Source organism: Perognathus longimembris, chromosome 6, assembly GCF_023159225.1.
Source record: "Perognathus longimembris pacificus isolate PPM17 chromosome 6, ASM2315922v1, whole genome shotgun sequence".
NCBI lineage: Eukaryota > Metazoa > Chordata > Mammalia > Rodentia > Heteromyidae > Perognathus > Perognathus longimembris.
The window spans coordinates 76519876-76543336 of NC_063166.1; the positions used below are offsets into that span (position 1 = coordinate 76519876).

Below are 23461 nucleotides of genomic sequence, written 5' to 3' on the forward strand. Positions count from 1 at the left end.
AGTTTTCCCATCTGTAAAATGGTGGTATCCCTGACAGTACCACCACTGTAGAGCTGTGGGGGCAATGAATGGATTTGGGCGTAAAGCATTGAGAATGAGTTCCTGGAAGGTGGAATGGGCAGTTTGTAAGGGTTTATTAGCACTGTACTATCAGCCCCTCTTGGCCTCCTCCCCCCACTACACAGGAGCACTAATGTGGTGGTAGCAAGGGAAAACCAACCGCCACAGCTCTGGCTCTAGACATAAGCACACATAAGCTAAGGGCAGGTTGCTCACTTGGTAAAAATGACCCACACTTCACAGGGCTGTTATGAGGATCATGAGAGATTGTCATCAGTGTTTCTAGAACCTTCCAATCAGTGTGTCTGCAGAAGCTAAGCTGAAAGAGGATGGGACATGGAACCAGATTAAGAAGGGAGCTGCCTTCAGTTATACCCATTTTTTGCATACCTACAGTTGCCCAAGTGATTTGTCACCCTACCAAAAAAATATAAGAATCTGGACTTTTTTGAGAAACAAACTTTATTTCTGTATCAATGGCAACTCATTCAAGGTTTGTTTTTTTTGGGGGGGGGGGGAAGGAGTAGGAGGACGGGGGTGCCAATCCTGGGGCTTGCTTGAATTCAGGGCATAGTACTGCCCCTGAGCTTTTGTGCTCAAGGCCAGCACTCTACCACTTGAGCCACAGCTCTACTTCTAGCTTTTTGGTGATTAACTGGAGATAAGTCTCACAGACTTTCTTGCCAAGGCTGGCTTTGAACTGTGATCCTCTGTTATCAGCCTCCTGGGTAGCTAGGATTACACAGGTATGAACCACCCATGCCTGGCTGTGTGCTTGCTTTTAAACACAGCGCTGCCTAACCAACACAGGAAGGCAGGGATGATATACCGTCCAGACCACCAGCGAGCAATTTCTGACATCTCCCGTTCGTGGAGGCCCCTCCCAGTCTTCTTCCACCGCTGCTCCTGTATCTGTATCTGGCACTGGGGGGGGGGGGGATGGGGGGTTGGGGGCTGAGGGGATGTATTCAATCAAAGGAATTTTCTCATGCTTCACTAAGTTCTAGGACTATTGAACCCAGAAATAATGACTTATTACAAACACAAAATGACAGAGGTAGGCGGTCTAGAACGTACCAGGTTTTATTATCTTTTTATATATATATATAAAAAAATCAGTAACAGACAACAGTGTCAGAGGGACTACAGAAAGGTGCTCATTCCAATACAGGGGACTGGGGCCAGAAGAAGACCCAGCCAGCTGGGACCCGGGGCTGGGGTAATGACAGGAGCCACTGGATGCAGTAGAGGAACCTGATTCCCACCCACTCCAGCCAGTGGCATAAGAAGACATGAGCCAATGCACCAGGCCTCTTTTCTGTAAAAGGCAGAGGCCAGGAGCACAGGCCCTTTCCATTGCCCTCCTCCCTGCTCCCGTCCCTTTTCCTTGCCCAGGGAGATAAGGGTTTTCTCAGCAAAGCTAAGCCGTGAGTCACTATGCCAGTGTAGGTCTCTGACACAAGGTGCCCAATCCGTGGAAATCCTCTCCTCTCCTAGGGCCAGGAAGGGGAGCCACCGAGCTCTCCGGTGTGGTCAGTCACTGCAACTGTGAGGTGATATCTCTCCCTTCACATGATGGAAACTGAACTGATTTCAACAAGCCACGTGTGAGTGGCTCAGAGAAAGCAAATCCAAGAATCCCTTCTGCCGAGTCCCAGGAAGAAGGCAGAAAAAGCGTTTGAATGCTCAACCCTCAATCATTCCAGCCCAGTCAGGAGAAGGCACCAAGAATGGGGCAAGAAAAGGGAAGAGGAAAAAAACAAAAAGCTAGTCATACAAAAATCCACTCACTCATCCATCCAGCCAACATGAAACTGGAAATACCCTAGTCTATCCTGAAAAAATATATTTATCTATTTTTCTAGAACCAAGAAAGGAGAATAATACAAGAAAGAACACAGACATAAACTCCCCACCATCCACTATATTATATTTTGGAATCTGGATTTGCTAGAAAACTAGGCTTCAGCAAAAAGCTAACTTAGAAGAAGCAGCTTCAGAAAGAGGCAAAGGTCATAAGCAGGGAGTGTTGAACTTTTTTTAACAAAAGAGGGGTGAAAAAAAGAGGAAACAAGGGAGGGGCCCTGTCTGAAGCTATAAATAGTAAAAAAAAAAAAAATTAATAAAAATCACATCTCCTGCTCTCCTCTCATTTTCAAGAAACACATAAGAACAAAAACAAAACCATTAAATACAAACTTAGCATAGGCAGTGGGAAAAAAACAAACAAACAAAACGAGATAAAAACATTTCTCCATCTCTACACCCTTGCCCAGGCACAGATACTCTGCACACAAAGGAATGAACAGTCATTTCAACAAAATAGATATACAAATACTCTACAAATCCACTTCAAAGTGAGCTTTCCACACATCTCCCCGACCCTTCCTCCCTCCCCACATTAAAAAAAATAATAATAAAGAAGAAGAAAGAAAAGACTGATTTCTAAAAGTCACTTGACAGAGCCTAGAATGGCCCCAAGTTTACCACAGAGATTCCTGTAGTGTAGAAGCACCCACGGAGGACAGGCCTCGAGGCGCCAAGGTGCAGGGCCTTCTAGTGCCTTGTGCTGATTCCTGGCAGAGGGGCAGGCTGGGAACAGAATGGGAAAGGAGGACAGCCCAGGCAGACTTCTAACCAGGACTCACACAAGTCACCTCTAGATTTTATAGAAGACAAAGGGGGGGGGGGCCCTCCAATGAGATGCATTCAGTAAAAGCTCTAGATTTGAATCTAAAAATCTTTTGAATGACCCAAACCCCAGCCCCAGGCTTGCCCTTAGAAAGGTCAAGGGTAACCCCATATATTTTTCCTGCCAGAATAACTAAGGTAAGGCCCAAAGAATCAAGAAGCTCGAGGCAGCACAGTGGAAGATGTCTCTTCTGATTCTGGAGAGGCAATCAGAGCTGGAGACACCCAACGGGTCAGTATGAAGGTGCCCACCCCCTAACTCTAATGCCCATCACTCACAATCCTCTGGATTCCCTCCCCCAAAAGTCCAAGCTGTGCCCACGAGGAGCTTCATTCATGCGTAGAACTCATTGGTGGGGGCTTTCTTGTAGATGGGTTTCTTGCCCAGGTCGTAGCTGCCTTCGTCCTTCTTTTTCATGCGGTATACCAGCAACAGGATCAGGAACACAGCAAAGAGGATGCCCACAACGCCACCCACAATCAGAGCTGCAAAGGAAGAGGGCAGGGGGTCAGAGTGAGAGTTCTTCTTCAGCACCTTAGACTAGACACCCTCCATCACCCAGACAGTCCCCTAACAGTCACCCTCACTGTCACCACCACCTGTGCCAGTGACCCTTGTGACCTCAAATAGGGCAAGTGGGTCACTAGGTATTATGAGTAAGTCCCTGGAGACCACAGGGTTAAGGACTCTCCAGCAGTAGCTCAGTACTGAGTTAGGATCAAGGACAACAGCAGGCTATGGACACCCCCATAGATACAGCTACCCCCCAGCATGAGGTGCTTTACAGCTTTCCGGGTGTGCACATATATATCTGAGCCTATACAACGTTAGAGAGGCACTGTATGTATTCTGCATACATGTAGAACACACTTATTGCCATGGTAGATTATGTCCCTATGTATACTTCAGTGGCTCTGGTTAGTTTCTGTTCCTACCTCTCCCACCCTCTGGCTGTGTCATTTGAGGCAAATTCCATCTCTGTCACTGTAAACTAGAGGTGAGTATCCCTTCCTGTAATTTTCTCTTACAGATTAAAATGCATTTATCTATCTGAAAGTGCCTCTTGCAGGCCTATATGCTCAAGACTTGGGCCCTTGTGACCCCCTGTGGTTTGTATGTAGTCCCCAGCAGCTGAACTGGGCCTGCACCACAGTGGGTACTTGGTAAATGGCCCTCCCAGTTCAGCTCAGTGAGGAGCGTCTGGCTCGTGTGGGGCCGAAGTGGACTTCTAGCATGGAGTCAGCATCTGTTTTGTCCACCAGGCCAGGTGGCTTGAATGACTCATTTTGTGAGGGGGCAGGGATGGCTCACCGAATCCTTTCTGTAGCAGATTGAGTACCCTAATTCGGTCTTAGCCTAAGAAGATTAATTTCCCATCCCTGTACACACTACAAGTCTACGCACAGAAGGGGGTGAGGTGGCACAAAGGAGCCAAATAAGGTTCTTTTCTTGGCTAAAATCCTATAAAAGGCAGCAACCAAGGGCCTCCAGGGTGGTGCCAGGAAAAAAAAAAATCACACGGAACTCCAGGCATCGGTCTCACTCCTGCTTCCAGCACTTTCTCCGTCACAGCCCACTCCTCCATCAATCATCAGGCCCTTGATCGATGCTGGACACCCACTGGGGTGAAGGTCCACGCACATGCTCAGAAGTCAACTGGGCAGGGCCTAATGTCAGATGCTCCACACCCAGGCTTTGTGACTTGAGAGTTCATCAGACTCCCGCGTCAGGTTGTTCTGGGGACACATGAAGGGAAGGAGACTCCTCTGACATGTGACAAGTGCTGTTGGAAAGCCACTAGAATGGAAAAGCCCCCCTCAGTTAGCTGAAAACATGCCATTCTCAAAGGGAGGTGTAACGAGATGACCCGGCTTCATTTGCCCTGTGAGCCGAAAGCTTGGGCCTCAGTTTCTCCTTGGGTAACAAAGAACAGCTTAGACTAGAACAGCGATTTTCCGTATTTCTGTGGAAGCAGTACAATCTCTCACTGTTCAAGGCAAAAGCTAAACAGAGGTAAAAATCTGTCATCCAGAATATGCCAGCTGAGCCTGGCGCCAGTGACCCGTCTGTCATCCTAGCTACTCAGGAGGCTGAGATCTGAGGATCATGATTCAAGGTCAACCCAGGCAGAAAAGTTCTTGTGAGACTCTTAGCTCCATTTAACCACTCAAAAACCAGAAGTGGTGCTGTGGCTCAAGTGACAGTGCCCCAAGGCCCGAGTTCAAGCCCCACAACCAACAATAAAGAAACAAATAAAACATGCCAGCTGGGCTGGGGTTATGGCCTAGTGGCAAGAGTGCCTGCCTTGGATACACGAGGCCCTAGGTTCGATTCCCCAGCACCACATATACAGAAAACGGCCAGAAGCGGCGCTGTGGCTCAAGTGGCAGAGTGCTAGCCTTGAGCAGGAAGAAGCCAGGGACAGTGCTCAGGCCCTGAGTCCAAGGCCCAGGACTGGCAAAAAAAAAACAACAAAAAAAATGCCAGCTGAGCATAAAAAGAGGAATAGCAGAGGGCTTTACCACTGAAATACTTCCACAGAACCATTTGACATTCCTAAGATTAACTGGCCTAAGGCTAAACTTGCTCTAGTTTTCACAGCTCATCCTCCTCTACCACTGTAAACACAGAAAGTGGTATAGGAAAAGTAAAAATAAAACATTGCCATGGGTACCAAGAGGCCTGAGGCAGGGCCTAGCCCAAGACCATCCCAAGCAATACTCTTGTCCCATCTGTAAGATGTAAGAGATCCTTCACCTGTGTCACCACTAGCATTTGGCAGAGCTCTTTCCCTGTACCTGAAACTTCAGAGCTTGTTGGCCCAGTTGGTTTCCAGCATGGGCCTAGGGGAACCCACTCGGCTGGTTGGTTCACCCAGGCAGGTCCTCAACCATAGCCAGTAGGCAGATACAACAGTAGAAAGTTCCCTCCTTCCTGACAGTCAGCTATGGTGACACCTACACCTTTCTCCCCAAACAGGGCTGGACACTAGCTAAGGGAAGGGTACACTAGCTAAGGGTACCCCCTGCCGCCGGGCCTGACACCTCAGCTGGATGGAGCTTAACCTACACCAGCACAGTACAGTTGCAGACGTCTCACCTCCCACCAAACACTTAACCTCGCTACGCCCTTACACAAGGCACAGTGTCACATATGCCCCACACACATCCTGAAGGGACAATGAAGACTCAATGACAATAGCATTAATAGCCCTTTACTTAATTTCCTATCTAATTTTTCATGGTGGTATCCTGAAACCCATCTCCCCAGTAGGTGGTTCAACCTATTCAAACTCTTCCGAGCCAAGGTCACAAGGCTGCCAAGGGACAGAGCCGGCAGAAGGGAAACCAATCTAATTCTAAGGAGCTACCAACCAGGCTCTTTGAAGACGTTAACTATTCGATGATTAACTCCTAGAGGCCAAACTCAAGCCAAGGAAAGTGACTGGAATAAATACCTAAAGGGCTAAAGGCCAGACAACAATTCTTCAGAAACCTTTAGACTATTCTTTAGAAACCTTTGATATGTGATGATCTGCCCCCAGCACTGGGCTGCAAGCAGTTAGAGCCCCTTAAGGGAAGTAAAGTCCTTCCTGCCCCAAGGCAACAGCGGATTTCAAGGAGGAGAAGCACTACTGAACACTTCCTCACTGCAGGCTTGTCCAGAGGGGCAGGGGCCTTACCTGCCAGGACTTCCGTTCTCTCGAAGATGTTGCTGCCCTGGGCGGTGCTGGACATGGACACTCTGTTAGATACATCCTCATCCCCAAAGGGTGCGATCCTCTTGGGGATGACCTCATTCTCCTCCAGTTCCCCAGTTTCCGTGGGCACCCGCCTCCCAGGCCCTTCCCTCTCTGGGATGTGGTTATTTAGAGGCACCTGTAGAGGAGAGGAAAAGAAATACTGAGCATATTTTCAAGAAATCCAGTGTTTGTGTGTGTGTGGGGGGGGGGGACCCAGAAGAGGGAAGAGACATTTGGCCAGGTGTAAAATCTAGACTGAGCCATCCTGTCCTGGATAGGAGCCATCCACCTCTCAAAACAATGCCACTGGCTTTCCTATTGTATCTGTTCCTAATGGGAAATTAATCCAATATGAGGGCATAGGGAAAGGGTTGTTCTTTTCCACTCCTGTCTATGTATATTCTAGAGGAGAGAGGAGGGAGAGAGAGAGAGAGAGAGGTGGTAAACCTTAGAAATTGCTTGCCCTTAGATCGCATCCCAAGGAGCTAATAAGACTATGTCAAAGATGCCTGTCAAAGTGTTTCCACTTTAGGATATCAAAAAATTATAAACAGCTGGGCCTCTGGTCACACCTACAATCCTAGCTACTCAGGAGGCAGAGATTTGAGGAGCACAATTCGAAGCTAGACCTAGAAGGAAAGCCCAAAAGTATGTGAGACTCTTCTCTCCAATTAAGCACCCTACCCCATCCCACCCCCAAAAAAAGCCAGAAATGGAGCTGGATGATGCCCAGGCTCTGAGTTTAAGTGTGCATAGGTACACACACAAGAGGGAAGGGGAGGAGACAGAGATAAAGAGACAGAAGGGGCTGAGAATATGGTCTAGTGGCAAGAGTGCTTGCCTCGTATACATGCCCTGGGTTCAATTCCTCAGCACCACATATATAGAAAAAGCCAGAAGTGGTACTGTGGCTCAAGTGACAGTGTTAGCCTTGAGCAAAAAAAAAAAAAAAAGCCAGGGACAGTGCTCAGGCCCTAAGTTCAAGCCCCAGGACTGGCAAAGAGAGACAGAGAGGAGTTATAAGCAACTTCCCCACCAATAAGAACAATCAGGTAAACTATTATGCAACTTATAAGAATGCAACGAATTCAGTTCTGTAGGGAGCTACTCAAGACCATTGTAGGTGGACAATACAGGGCACATAACTGCATGCACAATGTGATATCTGTGCTGGAAACAATTGCAAAGGCACAGAAAAGGGATGGGTTGTCCTTCATGGAAGATGGTCTACCTGCGGTAGCTAATTCTACCCTAGGCCTTCCTCTTCCAGACAAGTGTTGGATCCCTACTTATTCTGCCCAGGGTGTGTCTGAATTTTCCATCTCTCTCTCCAAACATATCACAGAAGAGAAAAGGGAGACAGGCAAAGAAAGGCATGCAGCACTTACCAAGGGATGGATCACTTCGGGGAAGGTCCTATGGTCCTCTGAGTCATCTGTAAGGTTAGAATAATGGCTGCATGAATACCTGGTCCACATAACTGATCCTCTTGTCCATAGCTGGTAGCAGTCCTACCTTACAACCAACCCCCCAAAGCTCTAGATCCAGCAACTGAGCAAGTTTACCTCACTCAACCCCAGTCACCTGGGCTGAAAAAAACAGGATAGGATCCTAAGACCTGCTTCCCTGACCCTTTCACAGCAATGCTGGCTGCACTGGTGTCTACACAGGTATCTGGGTCTGCTCCAAACTCTCAGCTCTAGAAAGTGTGGATCAAGAACCCAACAACATCTAGGGAGAGCTGGATAGAAATGCAGAAGGTGCCAGGCATCAGGGGCTCACACCTATAATCTTAGAGATCTGAAGATGGAGGTTCAAAGCCAGCCTGGGGGGCAGGAAAGTCCACGAGACTCTTATCTTCAATTAACACACCAAAAAACAGGAAATGGCACTATGGATCAAAGTGATAAGAGAACTAGCCTTGAGCACAAAAGCTCAGGGACAGCACCCAGGCCCTGAGTTCAAGTCTGACAGACACACACACACACACACACACACACACACACAATGCACAAGGCCTGCTACCAGTAAAATCTCACTCTGCATTTGAACAAGATCCCCAGAGAATTAAAGTTTCAGGATACTAATTGCAGTGTTAAGCACTACACATTGTAATACTAAAACATCTGTGTGACTACATATGGTTCATTTGCTTAAGAGCAACATTTTTTTTTGCTACCTATGTACATAGCCTTTAACTGCAGGTTGTGTACCCTAAATATACACAATATAATTTGTTTGAAAACACACACACATATAGCTCCTAAATGCTTGGTATATGCCAAGAGCTGAATGAACTTGATTCAATCGCACAATGCTGATGTCATCACTGCTAGATGGGAGAATCTAAGGATTAGACAGAGGTAACAGAATTGAGGTCTGAACCCAGCACATTGTGTGACTCCAAGACTCCAACTTGGAATACGGAGCATATCCCTGAAGACTGAAGGGAAGGAGACCAGCGAGCAGTCTGACATAAAGCCAGGAATGTCAAATGTTACAAAAGCACTTTTGGTTGGTTTGGCTAGAAGAAGCCTCAGTCCCTTTAACCTAATCTGAAGCTGAGCTGTTTGCTTTTGGTGCTATGGGGATTTGGATTTAGGGCCTTGAGTTTACTAGGCTGGCACTCAACCATGCTATGCTTCCCGCCCTGAGATTTCTGAGATAGGATCTTGTGAAATATTTGTTTTATTTTTCTGCCTAAGCTGGCCTTACACACCTTCATCCTTCAGTTCTCAGTCTCCTACAAACCTAAGCACCAGCGCCTGGTTTAGGGGCTTACTCCTGACTCTTCACCCCTCTCTGTCCACACATCCCCTTCTGCCCCACCCGCTCACTTTTCCCTTCCGAAGGAAGAAAAACATTCCCTGGGTGCCTCCTCTCCACCCTCGCTCTTCCCTCTGCCAAAGGGCACGGGGCGGGGGGGGGGGGGGGGCTATGAGGGCAGGTTCAGGCTGGTGTCTGAGATCCCAGAGATAGGAATGAATTCAAAGCAACACACAAGTCCCCCCAGAGGGTCTCTGGGAAAGGTTAATCCCGCCACTTCTGTTTTCCCTTTGGAGCTGGGGGAGGAGCGCGGTTGGAAAATCCCCAAGCACAAAAATCCCAGCCTGGCCGTCACCCTCCCGCCTCGTTCAGCTTGCCATGTCTCTCCATACCCATATCTCCAGAGCCTGACAGCTCAAAGTCATCGCTGTCCTGCCCCGGCCCTCCGATATCCTCGTCATCAGGGAGGTCTCCAGAGAAGTATCCACCTTCCAGGACATCCTGAGGGTCGATGACTTCAGTCTCTCGGATCTAGAAGGGACGAAAAGAAGAGCATCAGCCAATAGCCTCCCCCTCGTGCTCCACAACAGCTGGACCCCTAAACAGCCAGCAGAGTGGACCCTCAAGTATTAACTCTCACAGGACCCAGCCAGGTCTGGAAACCTGGATCCTGGACTCTTCTCTCCCCCCAACCCCCCTCCCCCAACACACATCCTGCTGTGTTACCTGACACAAGTCTTTTTCCTATTCTGGGTTAATAAAAATAATAATAGATTATTCCTATTACTAGGTACCATTTACTAAGCACTTGCTACATGTACCAGGCTGTTGTTTTTTTGTTTTTTTAAAAATAACTCTGGGGAGGTGTTGTTAATTTATCTTACCATGGAAGACACTGGGTATTAAAGACTACAACTCAGCCAGCCACCACCAGTGTGCCTGTAATCCTAGCCACTCAAGAAGGCTATGATCAGATGATCACAGTTCAAATCCAGTCTGGGCAAGAAAACCCGGACTCATCTCCAATTTACTACTAGAAAGACTGAAGTGGAGCACTAGCACTTGAGAAAAAAAAAAAAAAAAAGCTCAGGGACAATGCCCAGGCTTTAAGTCTAAGCCCCAGGCCCAGCACCAGGGAGAGGTGGGAAGACTACAACTCAGGTTCTTTGGGTAACACAACTAACTGGCAGGCAGAAGAAGACACCCCCCAGCACCCCCCAGGCACAGTGAGAGCCCGGGGGTTACAACCCCCCCCCCACCAGGGTCCCATGACACAGTGGCAGCTGATGCATTCGTGACAGCTAGTGCCCTTACTGGCTCTGGCCTTGCCCATTCCGGGGCACCCTTCCCAGTTGAGTCAGACTGGGCAGGGACGGACAGGACTGACTTACTCACCCTTCAAGACAGGCTCACATCTATCTACGTACTGCTCAGACCTAGCGTCCTAAGAGCAGACTCCTGGATTCCTCTGTCCCGTGGCCAGTACCATGGCAGATAGACACAGAGGCACAGTCTTGCCCTCCTGTGCTGGAAGTGTCACTGGGCTCTCACCCCACGGAGACCCAAGCTGGTCAATGCAGAATCTGAGGCCCAACCCCACACCAAGCAGCTTTCACCAACTATCCAAGGTCCAAAGGGGGAGTAAAGAACTTTCCCAGAGCCGGGCAGGGCACTTGGGCAGGGCACTTTACTCCACCCCTGGCCCCGAGCTCTGCCCAGTGGAAAACAAAGCTCCCTCAGTAGCTAGAAGGCATTGGAGGCCCACTGTTTTTCCTCTAGCTCCTGGACCTGGGCCTCAGTCTGCCCACTAAACAGCTCTAAGCAAGGTCTAGTATTTCAGTTTCACTCCAACCAGATCCCCTAACTATGGGAGGTAAGGGTCTGCTGGGAACCACAGAATACAAACTGGAGACCCAGAAAGGAATGAGAGACTCTGAACCCGTAACACGACAGTGTCCTAAGATGCCACAGGTGACACAGCTCGGGGGTAGAAAGAAGCCAGGTGCATTTCTAACTGCTCCAAACTGCCCTCACCCACAGGAGGCTGCCCCTGAGAAGGAAGGTCTGTTTAAAGCTGCCCCCGAAGACAGGAAGAGTATTGAGTGGCCAGAGAGGGGTGGGGGCGGTGAGGAGAGGCACTTCTCAGAACAGGCTCCTCCCGCACCCTCCCTCCCCCAGGCTTCCGGGGAGAGGCAGCCCTATCTGGGTCCTCTCTTCCACCCCCTGAGGGCAGGATGCCGGATACGGGGAAGGAAGCAGGGTCAGGCTAGAGGGCGGCGGGGAGCCATCCCCCTAACCCCAGGGCAGAGGAAACAAATGCGCAGCGCTGGGCACACACGTGGGGGTGGGCTCCAGCAGGGGTTAAACTCTGGTTAGGGATGACTTCATGACTCCGGAATCAGGAGCTGGGGAGCTGCTGGTGCTGGAATTCCACTCCCTGCTCACCCGCACTCCCCCTAAGACACACACACACACACACACACACACACACACACACACACACAGGCTATGCCTGTGGCTTTGGTTTGGCAGGGCAGGGGGAAGGATTCTGCAAGGTTGTGTAAGTATATCTACCTAGGTAGAGACCTAGGGCTTCCACTCACATCTCCAGCTGCAGATTCCCCTAGGGCTCAGGATCTAAAGCAGCAGGACTTTGGTGGATTGCTCAGTGTGAGATCTTAAACACGTGTGGGTCCATCTGTTTATCTACCTACCTACTTATCTATCGACCCATCTAGCTCTTCCTTCCCTCCCTCCCTCACTGGATCCCTCTTCTCAGTTTCACTGTTCACGTGTTTCATTGTGTAGCCCAGGCTGATCCCAAACTTGTGATCCTCTTGCTTCATTCAACCTCCCAAGTACTGCAGACCACAGGTGTGCACCACCACAGGTATGCACCACCAAGTCAGTCTCTAGCCAATTCTCTTAACAATGGTCCCTTTTGGCAATGGTAGAAACCATTGTTTCCACCAAAGTTCAAAAAGGCAAAGTCAGTCACTTGTCTAAAGCTATACAAGCAGAAAGCAGCCACTCTGGACCAAAACTCAGGCACAGTTCAGTCAGCTGGGATGTTAACCACATACACATGGACATATGCATGAACACAGGTGTACACGTAGTTATGTCAAAACCAGCAGAGAAGGAGAGATTCAGAGAGAGCAAGCGGGGATGGGGGGGAGTAGTTTATCTACTGACTTGGCCTGAAAACAATACTGGCTGGGGGACGGGGGGGGGGGGGGGGGGGCCAGAGTTCATAGTCCTCAGCAAAGAGGTCAAACTTCTAGCTTGGGGGTGGGGCTTGACAGGGACTAGGATTTCAACACAAGTTTCAGACCTAGAGACTTTTCCCCGACCTACCTTGTCTTCTGGGAGCTACAGGATCTTGCTCATGCATTCAACCCTTCTTTCACTTATTTTTTTTTTTAATTTCATTTAATGGGGGAGAGTTAGTCCAGGGGCTTGAATAGTACCTGGGCACAGTCTCTTTAGCTTTTTCACTCAAGGCTTGTGCTCTACCACTTGAGCCACAGCTCCACTTCTAGCTTTTTACTGGTTAGCAGGAGGTAAGAACTCAGGGATATTCCTGCCTGGGCTGGTTTGGAACCAGGATCTTCAGATCTCAGCCTCCCAGTAGCTAGGATTACAGGTGTGTGAGCCACCAGCGCCCCGGTGGCCATCCTTCCATTCGTATGTGAAACTATCACAGTATTTAAAAAAAAAAAATCCTGGGGATTATAATGCAGTGACTGGCTATCAGTAATTATTTCCCATCTACACTAGAGAAATCAAGACTACAAAGGAGGAGGAGCGAGAAGAGTTTACAGTCAAGACAGTGGCAAAACTGATTTATTTCCAGTTCAACCCGCTCTGGGGCACTGATCATCCCTGGCCCTTTCCACGCAAGGCTCCCAGAGATGCACAATTAGTCTGAGGATCAGTGGAGTGGGGGGGAGGGGGGGGACAGGCCCAGATCCTTGTTCAGAGCTCTGCAAGCACCTTCTTCAGAAGCTGCATTAGATGAAGCCTGGGAGGCAAATGAAGGGCTTGTGAGGCTGTTGATGGAGGACACAGAAATGAAGCCTCCTGGAGCACTGCAAGCTCCCTCTCTGCTCACAATTTCTGACAACCAGCAAACACCCAGTGAGTAGAAGGAGCCATTTAGGACAAAGCTGGCAAGACAGGATTAAGCCCCACAGGATTATGGGTAACCTTTTTTTTTTTTTTATCCTAGAGGTTGGGAAGGTCTCAACAACGTCCCCTCCCCTACCTTCTTTTCAGACAAAGGCCATTCAGTTTGGGGTGGCTTTGAAGAGCCAGGCCATCCATCATCCAGACCCAACCCTGACCAAAAAGGGACCCAGCCCTGTTCCCGGCTAGGGATGTGGCCTGTTCTCCTCAGCTCACCCCAACCCTGTCTGGGCATGTGTGTCCTCATGTGTGTACGTGCTCAGACACCCTCTTTCACTGATGCACAAGAGAAGCCCTCAGCTGAATGAGGTGTGAGGCTCTCTGCTAATCTGGTGGCTAGGGCTGAGGGGTACTTGGATGACTACAGGAGATTGGAGATCTTGGGTTCCTCCCCAGGCCTTCCAGGAAGGTAAAGAGGGAGTAGGTCCACTTGTATTTTATAAAGACTAACACGTGCCAACGGACAATCTCTGAGGTCACTGAGTCCAACCACCTTGTTTGATAACCCTTGAAAAAGTTGAGAATTCAGTGTCTTTGTCAAGGTCAAGAGCCAGGCTGAGGTAGGTGTCTTAGCTCCCAGGATTTACCCTCTCTCCTTTCTCAGATTGGGGCCACCTCTGAGGGTTTTCAGCAAGTCCGCAGGCGGTGGCTATGGCTCCAGTTAAGACTCCTCACCTAGCCCTTAAGCTTTATGGTGAAGCTAGGAAAAAAGGCTGCTAGCCCTATCCCAAAGTCCTACAGCTTCTGTCACCCCAGGAAAAGCTGGGGTAACTCCTACCTACTATGTGTCCCAAGACCCTGCTGGGTCCTCTCTGTGCTCATTTAACGGACTCCACAGCATTACAAGGGCTTTTCCCTGTTTTGCAGATCCAGTCATGCAGCCAGAAAGCCACAGAGCTGGGACTCAAACCTGGATCTTCCTCCAGACCATGGGTTTCCCATTGCTGCTGCCCACTCTCTCCCCACCCCCTCCAGCACACAGCCCAGCCCAGGGTGCCCCTTCCTTTGCCCAGGAGTAAACAAAGGTGAAAGTAATAGGGCTTAAACAAAGGACCAGAAACTTGGCTGAAGCGCCTGGGAGGAGTTCAGGGTCAGGGCTTGGTTAACTATGCACTAATGGCCTCCCCTCCACCCCTCTACACACACCTGCCTCCTCCCCAGGAGAAAGGCAGGGCATCAAGGCCACCCCTGATCCTGCTTTCAGGAGGCAAGACCAAGGAGAGCAGTAGTAGCTGGGCAAGTCAAATTTTCGGGGAAGGGCGATGTTAAGTAAGTACCCTTGGGCTCCAACTGCTGGGCTGTCCAGTGTGATTCTGGAAGCAGGGACTACGGCACTGTCCCTGCCTCTCCTAGCACCACCGCCCAGGAACCACAAACCAACCAACCAAACCACCCCTTTCCAACTATGAGTCTGGAGTAATTTATCCCAACTCTTTATTTTATTTTGCTGGTCCTGGGGCTTCAACTCTGGGCCTGAGTGCTGTCCCTGAGCGTTTGTGCTCAAGGCTAGCTCTCCACCACTTGAGCCACAGCTCCACTTCCAGCTTTTTGTGGTTACTTCGAGACAAGAAGTGCCACAGACTTTTCTCCCAGGGCTGGCTTGGAACCACAATCCTCAGATCACAGTGTGAATAGCTAGGATTACAGGTGTGAGCCCCCAGAGCCCAGCTTTATCCCAACTCTGAAGTCCTCAGTTTCCTCTTTTGTAACCAGGGTCTAGGAGATGAATTAATGTACACAAGGGATTCAGCAGGTGGCCGGGTACACAGCAGGTGCTATTATTAACCCCACCCCCACCCGCTTTCCTTCAGGCTAGGGAGATTAGTGCTCAAGGGTCAGACACCTAAGGAAACTTGCAGAAGTGGACTGAGGCCAGTCACCTGATGGGAGGCGTTTTGCAAGCCACAGAGGGACATTTCCTATAATGGCAAATATTCTGCTGTTTTGGACCAATGACTTTCAACAACAATTTATATCCCTTCCAATGGTGTGGAATCTGTGAGACTCAGAATGGGTAGAGCCCTGTCTTAGGTCACAGTGGTGAGTACCTTGTGCTAAGCAAATAAAAATAGAGGCAATCTGTGCTTTTGCAAAAGAAATAGAAGGCACTGAGACATCGGAAGTTCTACTAGAAGTGAAATTCTACTAGATTATTCCCCCCCACACACACACACAGACTTGCCCTGGGGAATAAATATCTAGAAAGCAAAAAAGAACTCACACCTCTATCTATAGTGTGGTACCTGAAGGGTTAAGCCAGTTCTGGGGGTGGGGGGTGGGTGGAGTGAGGGTTCAAATGTCTCCCTCGGCCCACTTCAAGGTCGGGTTACTCTGAACACAATCACCATGCAGAGAGCCAGGCTTAGCTGGCACTACCAGCAGCCAGCTCTTTACCAAGCCCAGGGCAAGACCATTCCCACAGCAAGGACTCCAGGATCCTGGGGTAACAGCTAAGAACGGGGGGCGGGGGGGGGGGGGGAGAGGGGAGGTGATGTGCCACAGAAAAAACTCCTTCCCGAGCCAATTAGACTCTTGTCACTAACTCCGTAGGTGGTCTTGGGTGATTCCTTCTCTGGCCTCAGTTTCCCCACCTATAAAAAAGGTCGGGTCTCCAAAAGACAAGCCTCCCTCTGTCCTAAGGCCTGGTAACCAAACTGGGCATTGCTCCGATTACCAGTGGAGACAGTTGGGAGGGGCTGGCTCCCTCAGGGCCTCAGAGACAGAGGTGCATTGAAGCTGGAGCTTGTAATCTAGGCAGCAGATCCAAGCTGGTTCGTGGCTGGCCAGGAGGCTCTCAGGATGCAAACAAGCCTCTTGTGTTCTGAGAGCAAAGTCCAGGGTCCGACTCAGCAGCCTGGTCTCAGCAGATTAGATCTACCCGGGTGCTGGCTTACTGCCCCTTGCCAACTTCCCCTGCCACCCAGGGAAGCCACTGCTCTAGACCAGGTCAGTCTGTCCCATCATCTTCTTCCCGCTGGGCTTCCCCAAGGCAAGAGGTGTCCCCCCACTCCTCAGCCCTAGCCACTTGCTGCCCAGAGGGCTGAGTGGTGCAGCCAGTCTCTGCAGGCCCAGTCACAGTTTCCACACACACACACACACACACTCACACACGCCTCTCCCTGCCTCCCTTTCCATTACCCTGGGTGTCACCTGACTAGCAGTCTCTCCTCTGCCAGAGAAAACTGGGGCAGCCACTCAACTCCCCGGGCTTAAAGGACAAGGGAAGGGATGGCTGAAGGGTAAAGGGTGAGGGGCCGGACAGAAGTGAGGAGACACTGAGGGTTGCAGGCGTTGGGTAAGAAAGTAGGAGGAATGATCTTTTGGGGTGTCCTAGAACCCTTTTACAAGGCCCAGGAACCCTGAGAACTGCAAGGATCCATTCAGGTTTCCAATGTGTACAGACAGCACAGCAAAACCAGCCTCTGGCCAAGTTAGGAGTCCTTGTCTAGCTACTAATAATAAGCTCAACTTAAGCCAGTACTTTACAAGTTTGCCAAACACCGATTATGGCCCTCAAGTGACACAGGTGTTTTATAGAGGACACTAGAGCTCTCATATTAACAAAGTGACTGATTAACTTAACTGTGTCCCTGGTGGAGTGGCAAGGCTGGGCGAAAGCCATGGAGACTGGTTTTCTGGTTGTAAAGCAGATCTACGTTTTTCAGTTCCCCAGCCCCTAAACAAAGTCAGGGAGGCATTCGAAGGGCAGGAACATGCCAAAGCCCACTAGTGGGTTAATGACAAACCAGCCCAAGACGTCAGGGTTCTTGTTCTAGGGTTAAATCAGAACCCAATTGTTGACATATATGCTCTCCCAGTCTTTAGGTTGTCACGCAATAAAACTGCAGGAAAACAGCCTTCTCGGAACACGGTCTATCCAACCCAAAGCCCATGGTGCCACTTGTCAAACTACCCTCCTCAGATCTCAGGCTCCTGAGTAGCTAAGATTACAGGCGTGAGCCATGGGGGCCTTCTTCAAGACCAGAATCTCTGTGCCCTCTGAGGCAGGACGGTGGTCTGAACCCTGAGCAGACCCTTGAGTGGTTCTAGTACTTCGGTAACACTCCCCACCCCCCAACCCCTTACCCCTACAGGCTGCAAGATGCAGGCAGAAGAAGTGAACTGCCGGGAACTGGTTCTTGTTTAAATATAAACCCATTTGATAATTAGCAAACAGCCCACTTTCTAAGATAAACAAATACAACAGTTGGGCTGGACTGGGCCCCACCCTGGACTTCTCCCATTCCAGCTTCGCAGCTGCAAGGTTAGATCTGAGAGTGCCAGGAAAGGTACCAAGCAAGGGGGCCATCACCAAGGAAAGCTTCCTCCAGGAATTCCTCATCTCTGCCTGGCACCATGTTTAGTTCCCTTTATTTGCCCAACCTTATTATTTCTTAAGCCTCTCCACAATGCTATCATCATCATTTTTTCCCCCTTCTTCATTGCTGAGAATTGAACCCGGTGCCTCTTACAAGCTAGGTGATCTTTCACTGAGCTACATCCCCAGCTCAGAATCCCAATTTCTGAGCCAGGCTCACACCTGCAATCCTACCTACTCAGAAGGCTGAGATCTGAGGATCCTGGTTCAAAGCCAGCCAAAGCCCAGGCAAGAAAGTCCAAGATATTCTTTGTCTCTAATTAACCATGGGAAGGAAGTGGCACAGTGGCTCAAAGTGGTAGAGCAGTAGCCTCACAAAAAGAGTTCAGGGACAGTTGCTCAGGGGTCCTAAGTTCAAGCCCTACAACCAACAAAAGAGGAAAAAAATCCAATTTCTTAACAAAATATAAAGTAGTTGGGTGCTAGTGGCTCGCACCCATAATTGTAGCTTCTCAGGAGTCTGAGATCTGAGGATCTTTGTTCAAAGTCAAGTCTGTGAGAATCTTATCTCCAATAAACTACTCAGAAAAATCTGGAAGTAGTGCTGTGGTTCAAGTGGTAGACAGAACACTAGCCTTGAGCTCAAAAGCTCAGAGACAGTACCCAGACCCTGAGTTCAAGCCTCATGACCGACAACAATTAAAATAAAGCCCAAAAGGTTGAATAGTATGCCCAAATTATGTTGCTAATGAGAGATAGATTTAACACCTCTTGTTGAGATTTTCCCAACACAAAACCAAAGATCTTAGACATGTTTAGAAAACGTAGGATTTTCCCTGAGGCAAATCTGAACTGTTCCAGCTTTGCTTTATAATTTCATTTTTGCTTTAAGGGGGAAAAGGATGTGCCACTGGCTTTGTAGAAGTCTAAAGATTGATTCTGAGGCTCACCTAAACTCTTGTTCAATGTCGTGTCACATCTGAGCAAAAAGCTGTTGAAGGTTTGGAGCCTAGTACAAGTACTTCCTGTCCAGGCCTCTCTCAAAGTCCTGGATGCTAAGATACTGACTCCCCAAGGTCAAGGCAAAAACTTTCATGTCCATTATTACAACATGCCCACCACAGAGCTATCCAATTAGCCAAGAAGTTGAAAGGAAATTCATGACTCAGGCAGGCACACTAACCTATGGTGACTCAAACCCTGTCTGTCCCCTTCTCCTGATTTGAAGGGTTCATTCAGAAATCACATCCACTCCTTCAGACCAGGAGGCTGAAACAGAACGAGGAGCCAATTCCTCCCACCAAGAAGCTGGGGCTGGAAGCCCAGGCTGGCTCCCTCAGCTCCTCAATCAGGTCACCCCAGCACTCTGAGTCCTCAGGAAAGCCCCGTTTCCAGGCGCTGTGGATGGCAGGAGCTCAATGTCCGTTCCCCCCCCCCCCCCCCCGCCTGCTCTTCTAAGGCGAGGATTTGTTCAGATTCTACCAGAGGCCAAAAAACACTTTCTTTCCTCCCCTCCACACTGGGCCCCCTCAGGGCAGGAAAGAAGGCACATTTTAAAATGGGGGATATTGAAGCCTGGTGCCATTGGCTCACAACTATAATCCTAGATACTCAGGAGATTGAGATCTGAGGATCACAGCTGAAAGCTAGCCCACGCAGGAATTTCATGCGTCTCTTAAAAAGTGAAGCTGTGGTTCAAGGGGTAGAGAGCTAGCCTTGAGCAACAAAGCTAAAAGACTGCACCCAGGGCAAGCTGAAGCTCTATTTCTGGCACAAAAAAAGTGTGGGGGGGGGAGGTGAGGGGGAGATATTGGGACAGAGATACAGAGAATGTTTGATCAGTTAGCCAGCAATGCAGAAGTAAGACTCAAGGTTATCTCCAAGCAAATCTCATCTGGAATGTTCTCTTGCGGCAATCAAACCAGACAACTTGCACTATCAGTTAGACCTGGTTCTGACCTCAGCAAGCCACTACATTCCTCTGAGCATCAGCTTCCTGTAAAAAGTAAAGATAAAAAGGAAAAGTGCACCTGGAAGTACCCTAGGGAGACAATCAACCTCAGTGCAGCTTTTAGGATGAAGTTCATACATGAAGTTATTCATTCATTCAAACATTCCCCCAATACTAACTAAAGGACAGGTATTCACTACAACAGAAACAGAGGTCTTGAAGTAGGCTAAGGGTAGATGGATGGAGCTTCCCACTCCCTTGCCTTCCAAAATTTGGTGGCGTCTATTAATTCCCAGGAGGGGATACCTTAGACATCTTATGGTCTCTACAGACCTTGAATAGTTGGTACTTAATTATTAATCAAGTATCAGCACTGGAAAGGGCTCTTGAAACCAACCAGCTCAAAGCTTCAGTTTTAGACATTAGGGGGCACCAACCCTGAGAGGGCAAGGGACCTCTTTCCCTCCTCGTGGAGCCCTCAAAATCATGGCACAAATATTTTCCTGGGAGTTTTGTAATTTGGCTTCCAAGAGTTCTTACTGGCCACTTAAGGGTCCTACAACCCCCAAGGTTTCCGCCCCACCCCCACTTCTGTGTGCTTCAAAGAGAGATTGCTCAGGCTGACCAGAAACATCTCTAAACTGACATACACCTGGTGAGTGGGGGGGTAGTGCCCTAGAACTGCCTAGGCCCTGTGCCAAGTCAGAGGCTTGGGCCCCTGCACAGCAACACCTTTGCCCACCCCTCAACCCCCCACTCCCAAAACAAGGATGCCTTTAATTGGCTAGGGAGGGAGTGGCAGGAAGGCAGATGGGGAAGGCTCCCAGCTGGACAGGAAGAACTGGTTTAGGATGGCAAACCCTCGCCAAACAGAGGAGAGGGCAGTTGGGTGCGGAGCTTTGCGATCCCTTCTCGGCACCCAAGGGTGTGAAGGGTGCACCCTCCAAAGGGAAGGAGGATTTGCATTAAACCTGAAATTTGGGGAGGGGCCCAGAGAACACTACTGGAGAAGAGGACTACTAGACTAGGCCGACATCTGATGGCCTGAATGTTCTCTGGTATGAAGGTGGTTATCCAGTCGTCTCTCTCTCCCCATATACTTCATCTGGATGGTGGGAATAATAGTTACCACACGATAGATTTTTGTGAGGATAAAACATAACAGATCTGGCACCGGGGAAGTACTCAATAAATCGCCATCATAATGTCTGTTGAGCAAATAACTTTTGTCTATCTGCAAAGAGAAAAGAGTCCATGGGACCCCCTCTCCAGTCTCGATCAACTGTGACCGCAGCCTGATTTTTCCAGCCACAAGCTGGGGGGGAGGGTGGGGGGGGTCAAAAGGGGAAGTTAGGTGCCCCAATTAAGAGGCAAGAGATCTGTGATATTACCGGAAAGGGGAAAGCTGAGGTCAGGTAAAAGACTTGACACTCTCAGGAAGCAACTGCTTAGGGCTAACTTCTCCCCTTGCTGATGAGCCTGTCACCCCACACAGAGGGGACTGACAGCCTCCCCACCCCACCCCCCAGACCCCATCCTCCAGGCTGCCCTCTGGACCCAGCTGCCTGCTCCTCCCCCAGAAGCACCTGTAGGCTCAGCAGCCCCAGAGCTGAGCCTGGCATGTGACTGTCCACATGGTAACCTTAGCCACTGCCAGAGTCCTTTCCTCTTTTCCTCCACCTGCTCAGCCAGCATTCCTTTAATTACCTCCCCCACAAGGCCTCAACTCCCAAACACCCTTCAGGATCTCATTTAGAGCCCTGGAGAGGCAGGTCCTGCTTTGCCAATGTTTCCCCCAAAGATGTCCTGGGGGAGTGGGGGAGAGATCAGGGGAGTGCTAGCCGGGAAATGTTTTCTTCCAAACTCAGAATTCCTTGAGGCTTCCCAGTCCCAAATCTCAACATCAGTCTGCTGGAGTTGCCAGGAGATGAGGACCCACTAGAACTTAAGAAAACAGCAGGCCCGGTGGAAGCTTGGCTATCTCATTTGAATCTGACTCAGCCAGTTATTAGCTGTGTGACCTTGGGCAAGTTACTTAACCTCTCTAGCCTCGGGACCAGCTTAGGAACAGTAAGCAGTGGGGTTGTTAGTATTAAGCAAGTTGTAGAGCCATTACAAAGCTATTAGAACAGAGAGGGGGCACACTAAGCAAGCTACATACTTGCCACGGGTCACCCAAGATTTTAAATCGTGCCAGAGACATTGCTCCAGGGTCTCTCGTCCTTTCCTCAACCACAGCCTGCAGGCAGAACCAACTTTCCCGTATGGGCAGATGGGGAAAAAAAAAAAAACCTCAGGGCTTTCAAAGGAATGAACGTGAATGATTAAGCTCCAGGGAATGCCTCCCTACCACTCCCAATGAGGCTATCAAACCTGAAACCTAAGCTCCTGGGACCAGATCAACTCTCCCCGTACCCCTAACTTTCCAGAGGAGATGGCCTAACTCCCTTGCTGGTGGCTGGGATGGGGCTTTAGGTGGCCCAGGCCTACATAACCCCTGGGAGGGAGCGATGGACAAGTGAAAGGGGGAGATTTCTCTAGTCTCACCGACGCCTTCTCCCCTCCACCTCCTGCCCCATTCCCCGCAGGGTAGGCGCTCCAATTCTCCTACGGTGAGCTCAAAAGAAACGAACACGTCCTCGGAGAAAGCTCACCCCCTCCGGGCCCAGGGCTAAGCCTAAACCCTTGGAAGACCCCCTCCACTGTGTAAAGATCCGAAAAGCAGCGGCCGTCGCTGCTCGCCCCCTTCCCCCTTCCCGGTGGATGGAGAAAGGGAGACTCCCGGGAGGCAGGGAGGGCCTCCACCCCTCCCCAGGTCACCGGCGGGGCCGTGGCTAGAGCTCAGGTCAGGCTCAGCTGTCCTCACCCGGGGGGTGCGAACCAGGGCCCCCCGCAGGCCTCTCCAAACCACCCCCGCAACGCGGGCACCTCGGCTGCGCCCCTCGTCGCCAACCACCGAGGGGGCTCGGGGAGGGGGGCCGGAGGAGGCTGGCGGGGGGATCCGAGCGCCTTGGATCCCGGCGACGGGGCGAGGGTGTGTGAGAGATGAGCCAACCCCGGCCGGGTCAGGTCGGAGCCCGGGGCGGGGGCCAGGCCGGCGCCGGGCGGGCAGCGCGGGGAAGCCGCCCCGAGAGCCATCCCGGAGCGGAGTTCCCAACAAAGTTTTCCTCGGCCTCCGAGTCCGGTCGGGGACACCGAGCGCCCCAACTCCACCGCGATCCCAGGCTCTCCGGCACCGGGGGGGGGGGGGGCGCACGGCCACCCCGAGACACCTACCGACTCGGCGACGGCTGCGGGGAGGCCCACGCAGAGCAGCAGCAGCAGCAGGGGCGCGAGCGGGCGGGCGGGCGCCATGGTGCCGCGGAGCGGAGCGGGGCCGGAGCGCGGGCTGCGAACGGAGCGGCGCGGGGCGGGTGCGCGGCCCCTCTTATAGGCGGCGGCCCCGCCCCCGCCGCCCCGCCCCCGCCCCCGCGCGCACCCCGCCCGGAATTCCCCCGGGAACGCGGGGCCGCGGGGCGCCCGCCGGCTCGCCAGCCCGGCCCGCCCGCCCGCGGGGCTGGAAACCCCGGGGGATCTGCCCGGCGCGCGCACGTGCGCGCCCCCACCCCAGCTCCAGGAAAGACACCCCCCCCCCCAGCTCCACACTCCTGGGGCTGCGCCCCACTGCGTGCCCCCCACCTGCCCCCGCTGAACCCCATCTTAGACACTCGGGGGAACTGAGGCCCAGAAACTCGCCAGCTTTCA

General features: G+C 50.8%; 1 protein-coding gene and 1 long non-coding RNA gene across 2 annotated transcripts; one reads left to right on the top strand and one right to left on the bottom strand.

Annotated features, from left to right (window-relative positions):
- Positions 1–1124: 1124 nt before the first annotated feature.
- Positions 1125–23101, bottom strand: Sdc4 (syndecan 4). Its single transcript, XM_048349497.1, has 5 exons — positions 22994–23101; positions 9653–9791; positions 7883–7929; positions 6435–6630; positions 1125–3237 (listed from the first exon to the last, which is right to left on the bottom strand). The coding sequence occupies exons 1-5, from the start codon at positions 23069–23071 to the stop codon at positions 3086–3088; spliced, it is 612 nt and encodes a 203-aa protein (XP_048205454.1). The 5' UTR covers positions 23072–23101; the 3' UTR covers positions 1125–3085.
- On the top strand, positions 5795–19465 carry LOC125353824. The gene is made up of 3 exons (XR_007211365.1): positions 5795–6025; positions 12245–12249; positions 19455–19465. It is a non-coding gene; the product is annotated as an uncharacterized LOC125353824 (long non-coding RNA).
- Positions 23102–23461: the final 360 nt, after the last annotated feature.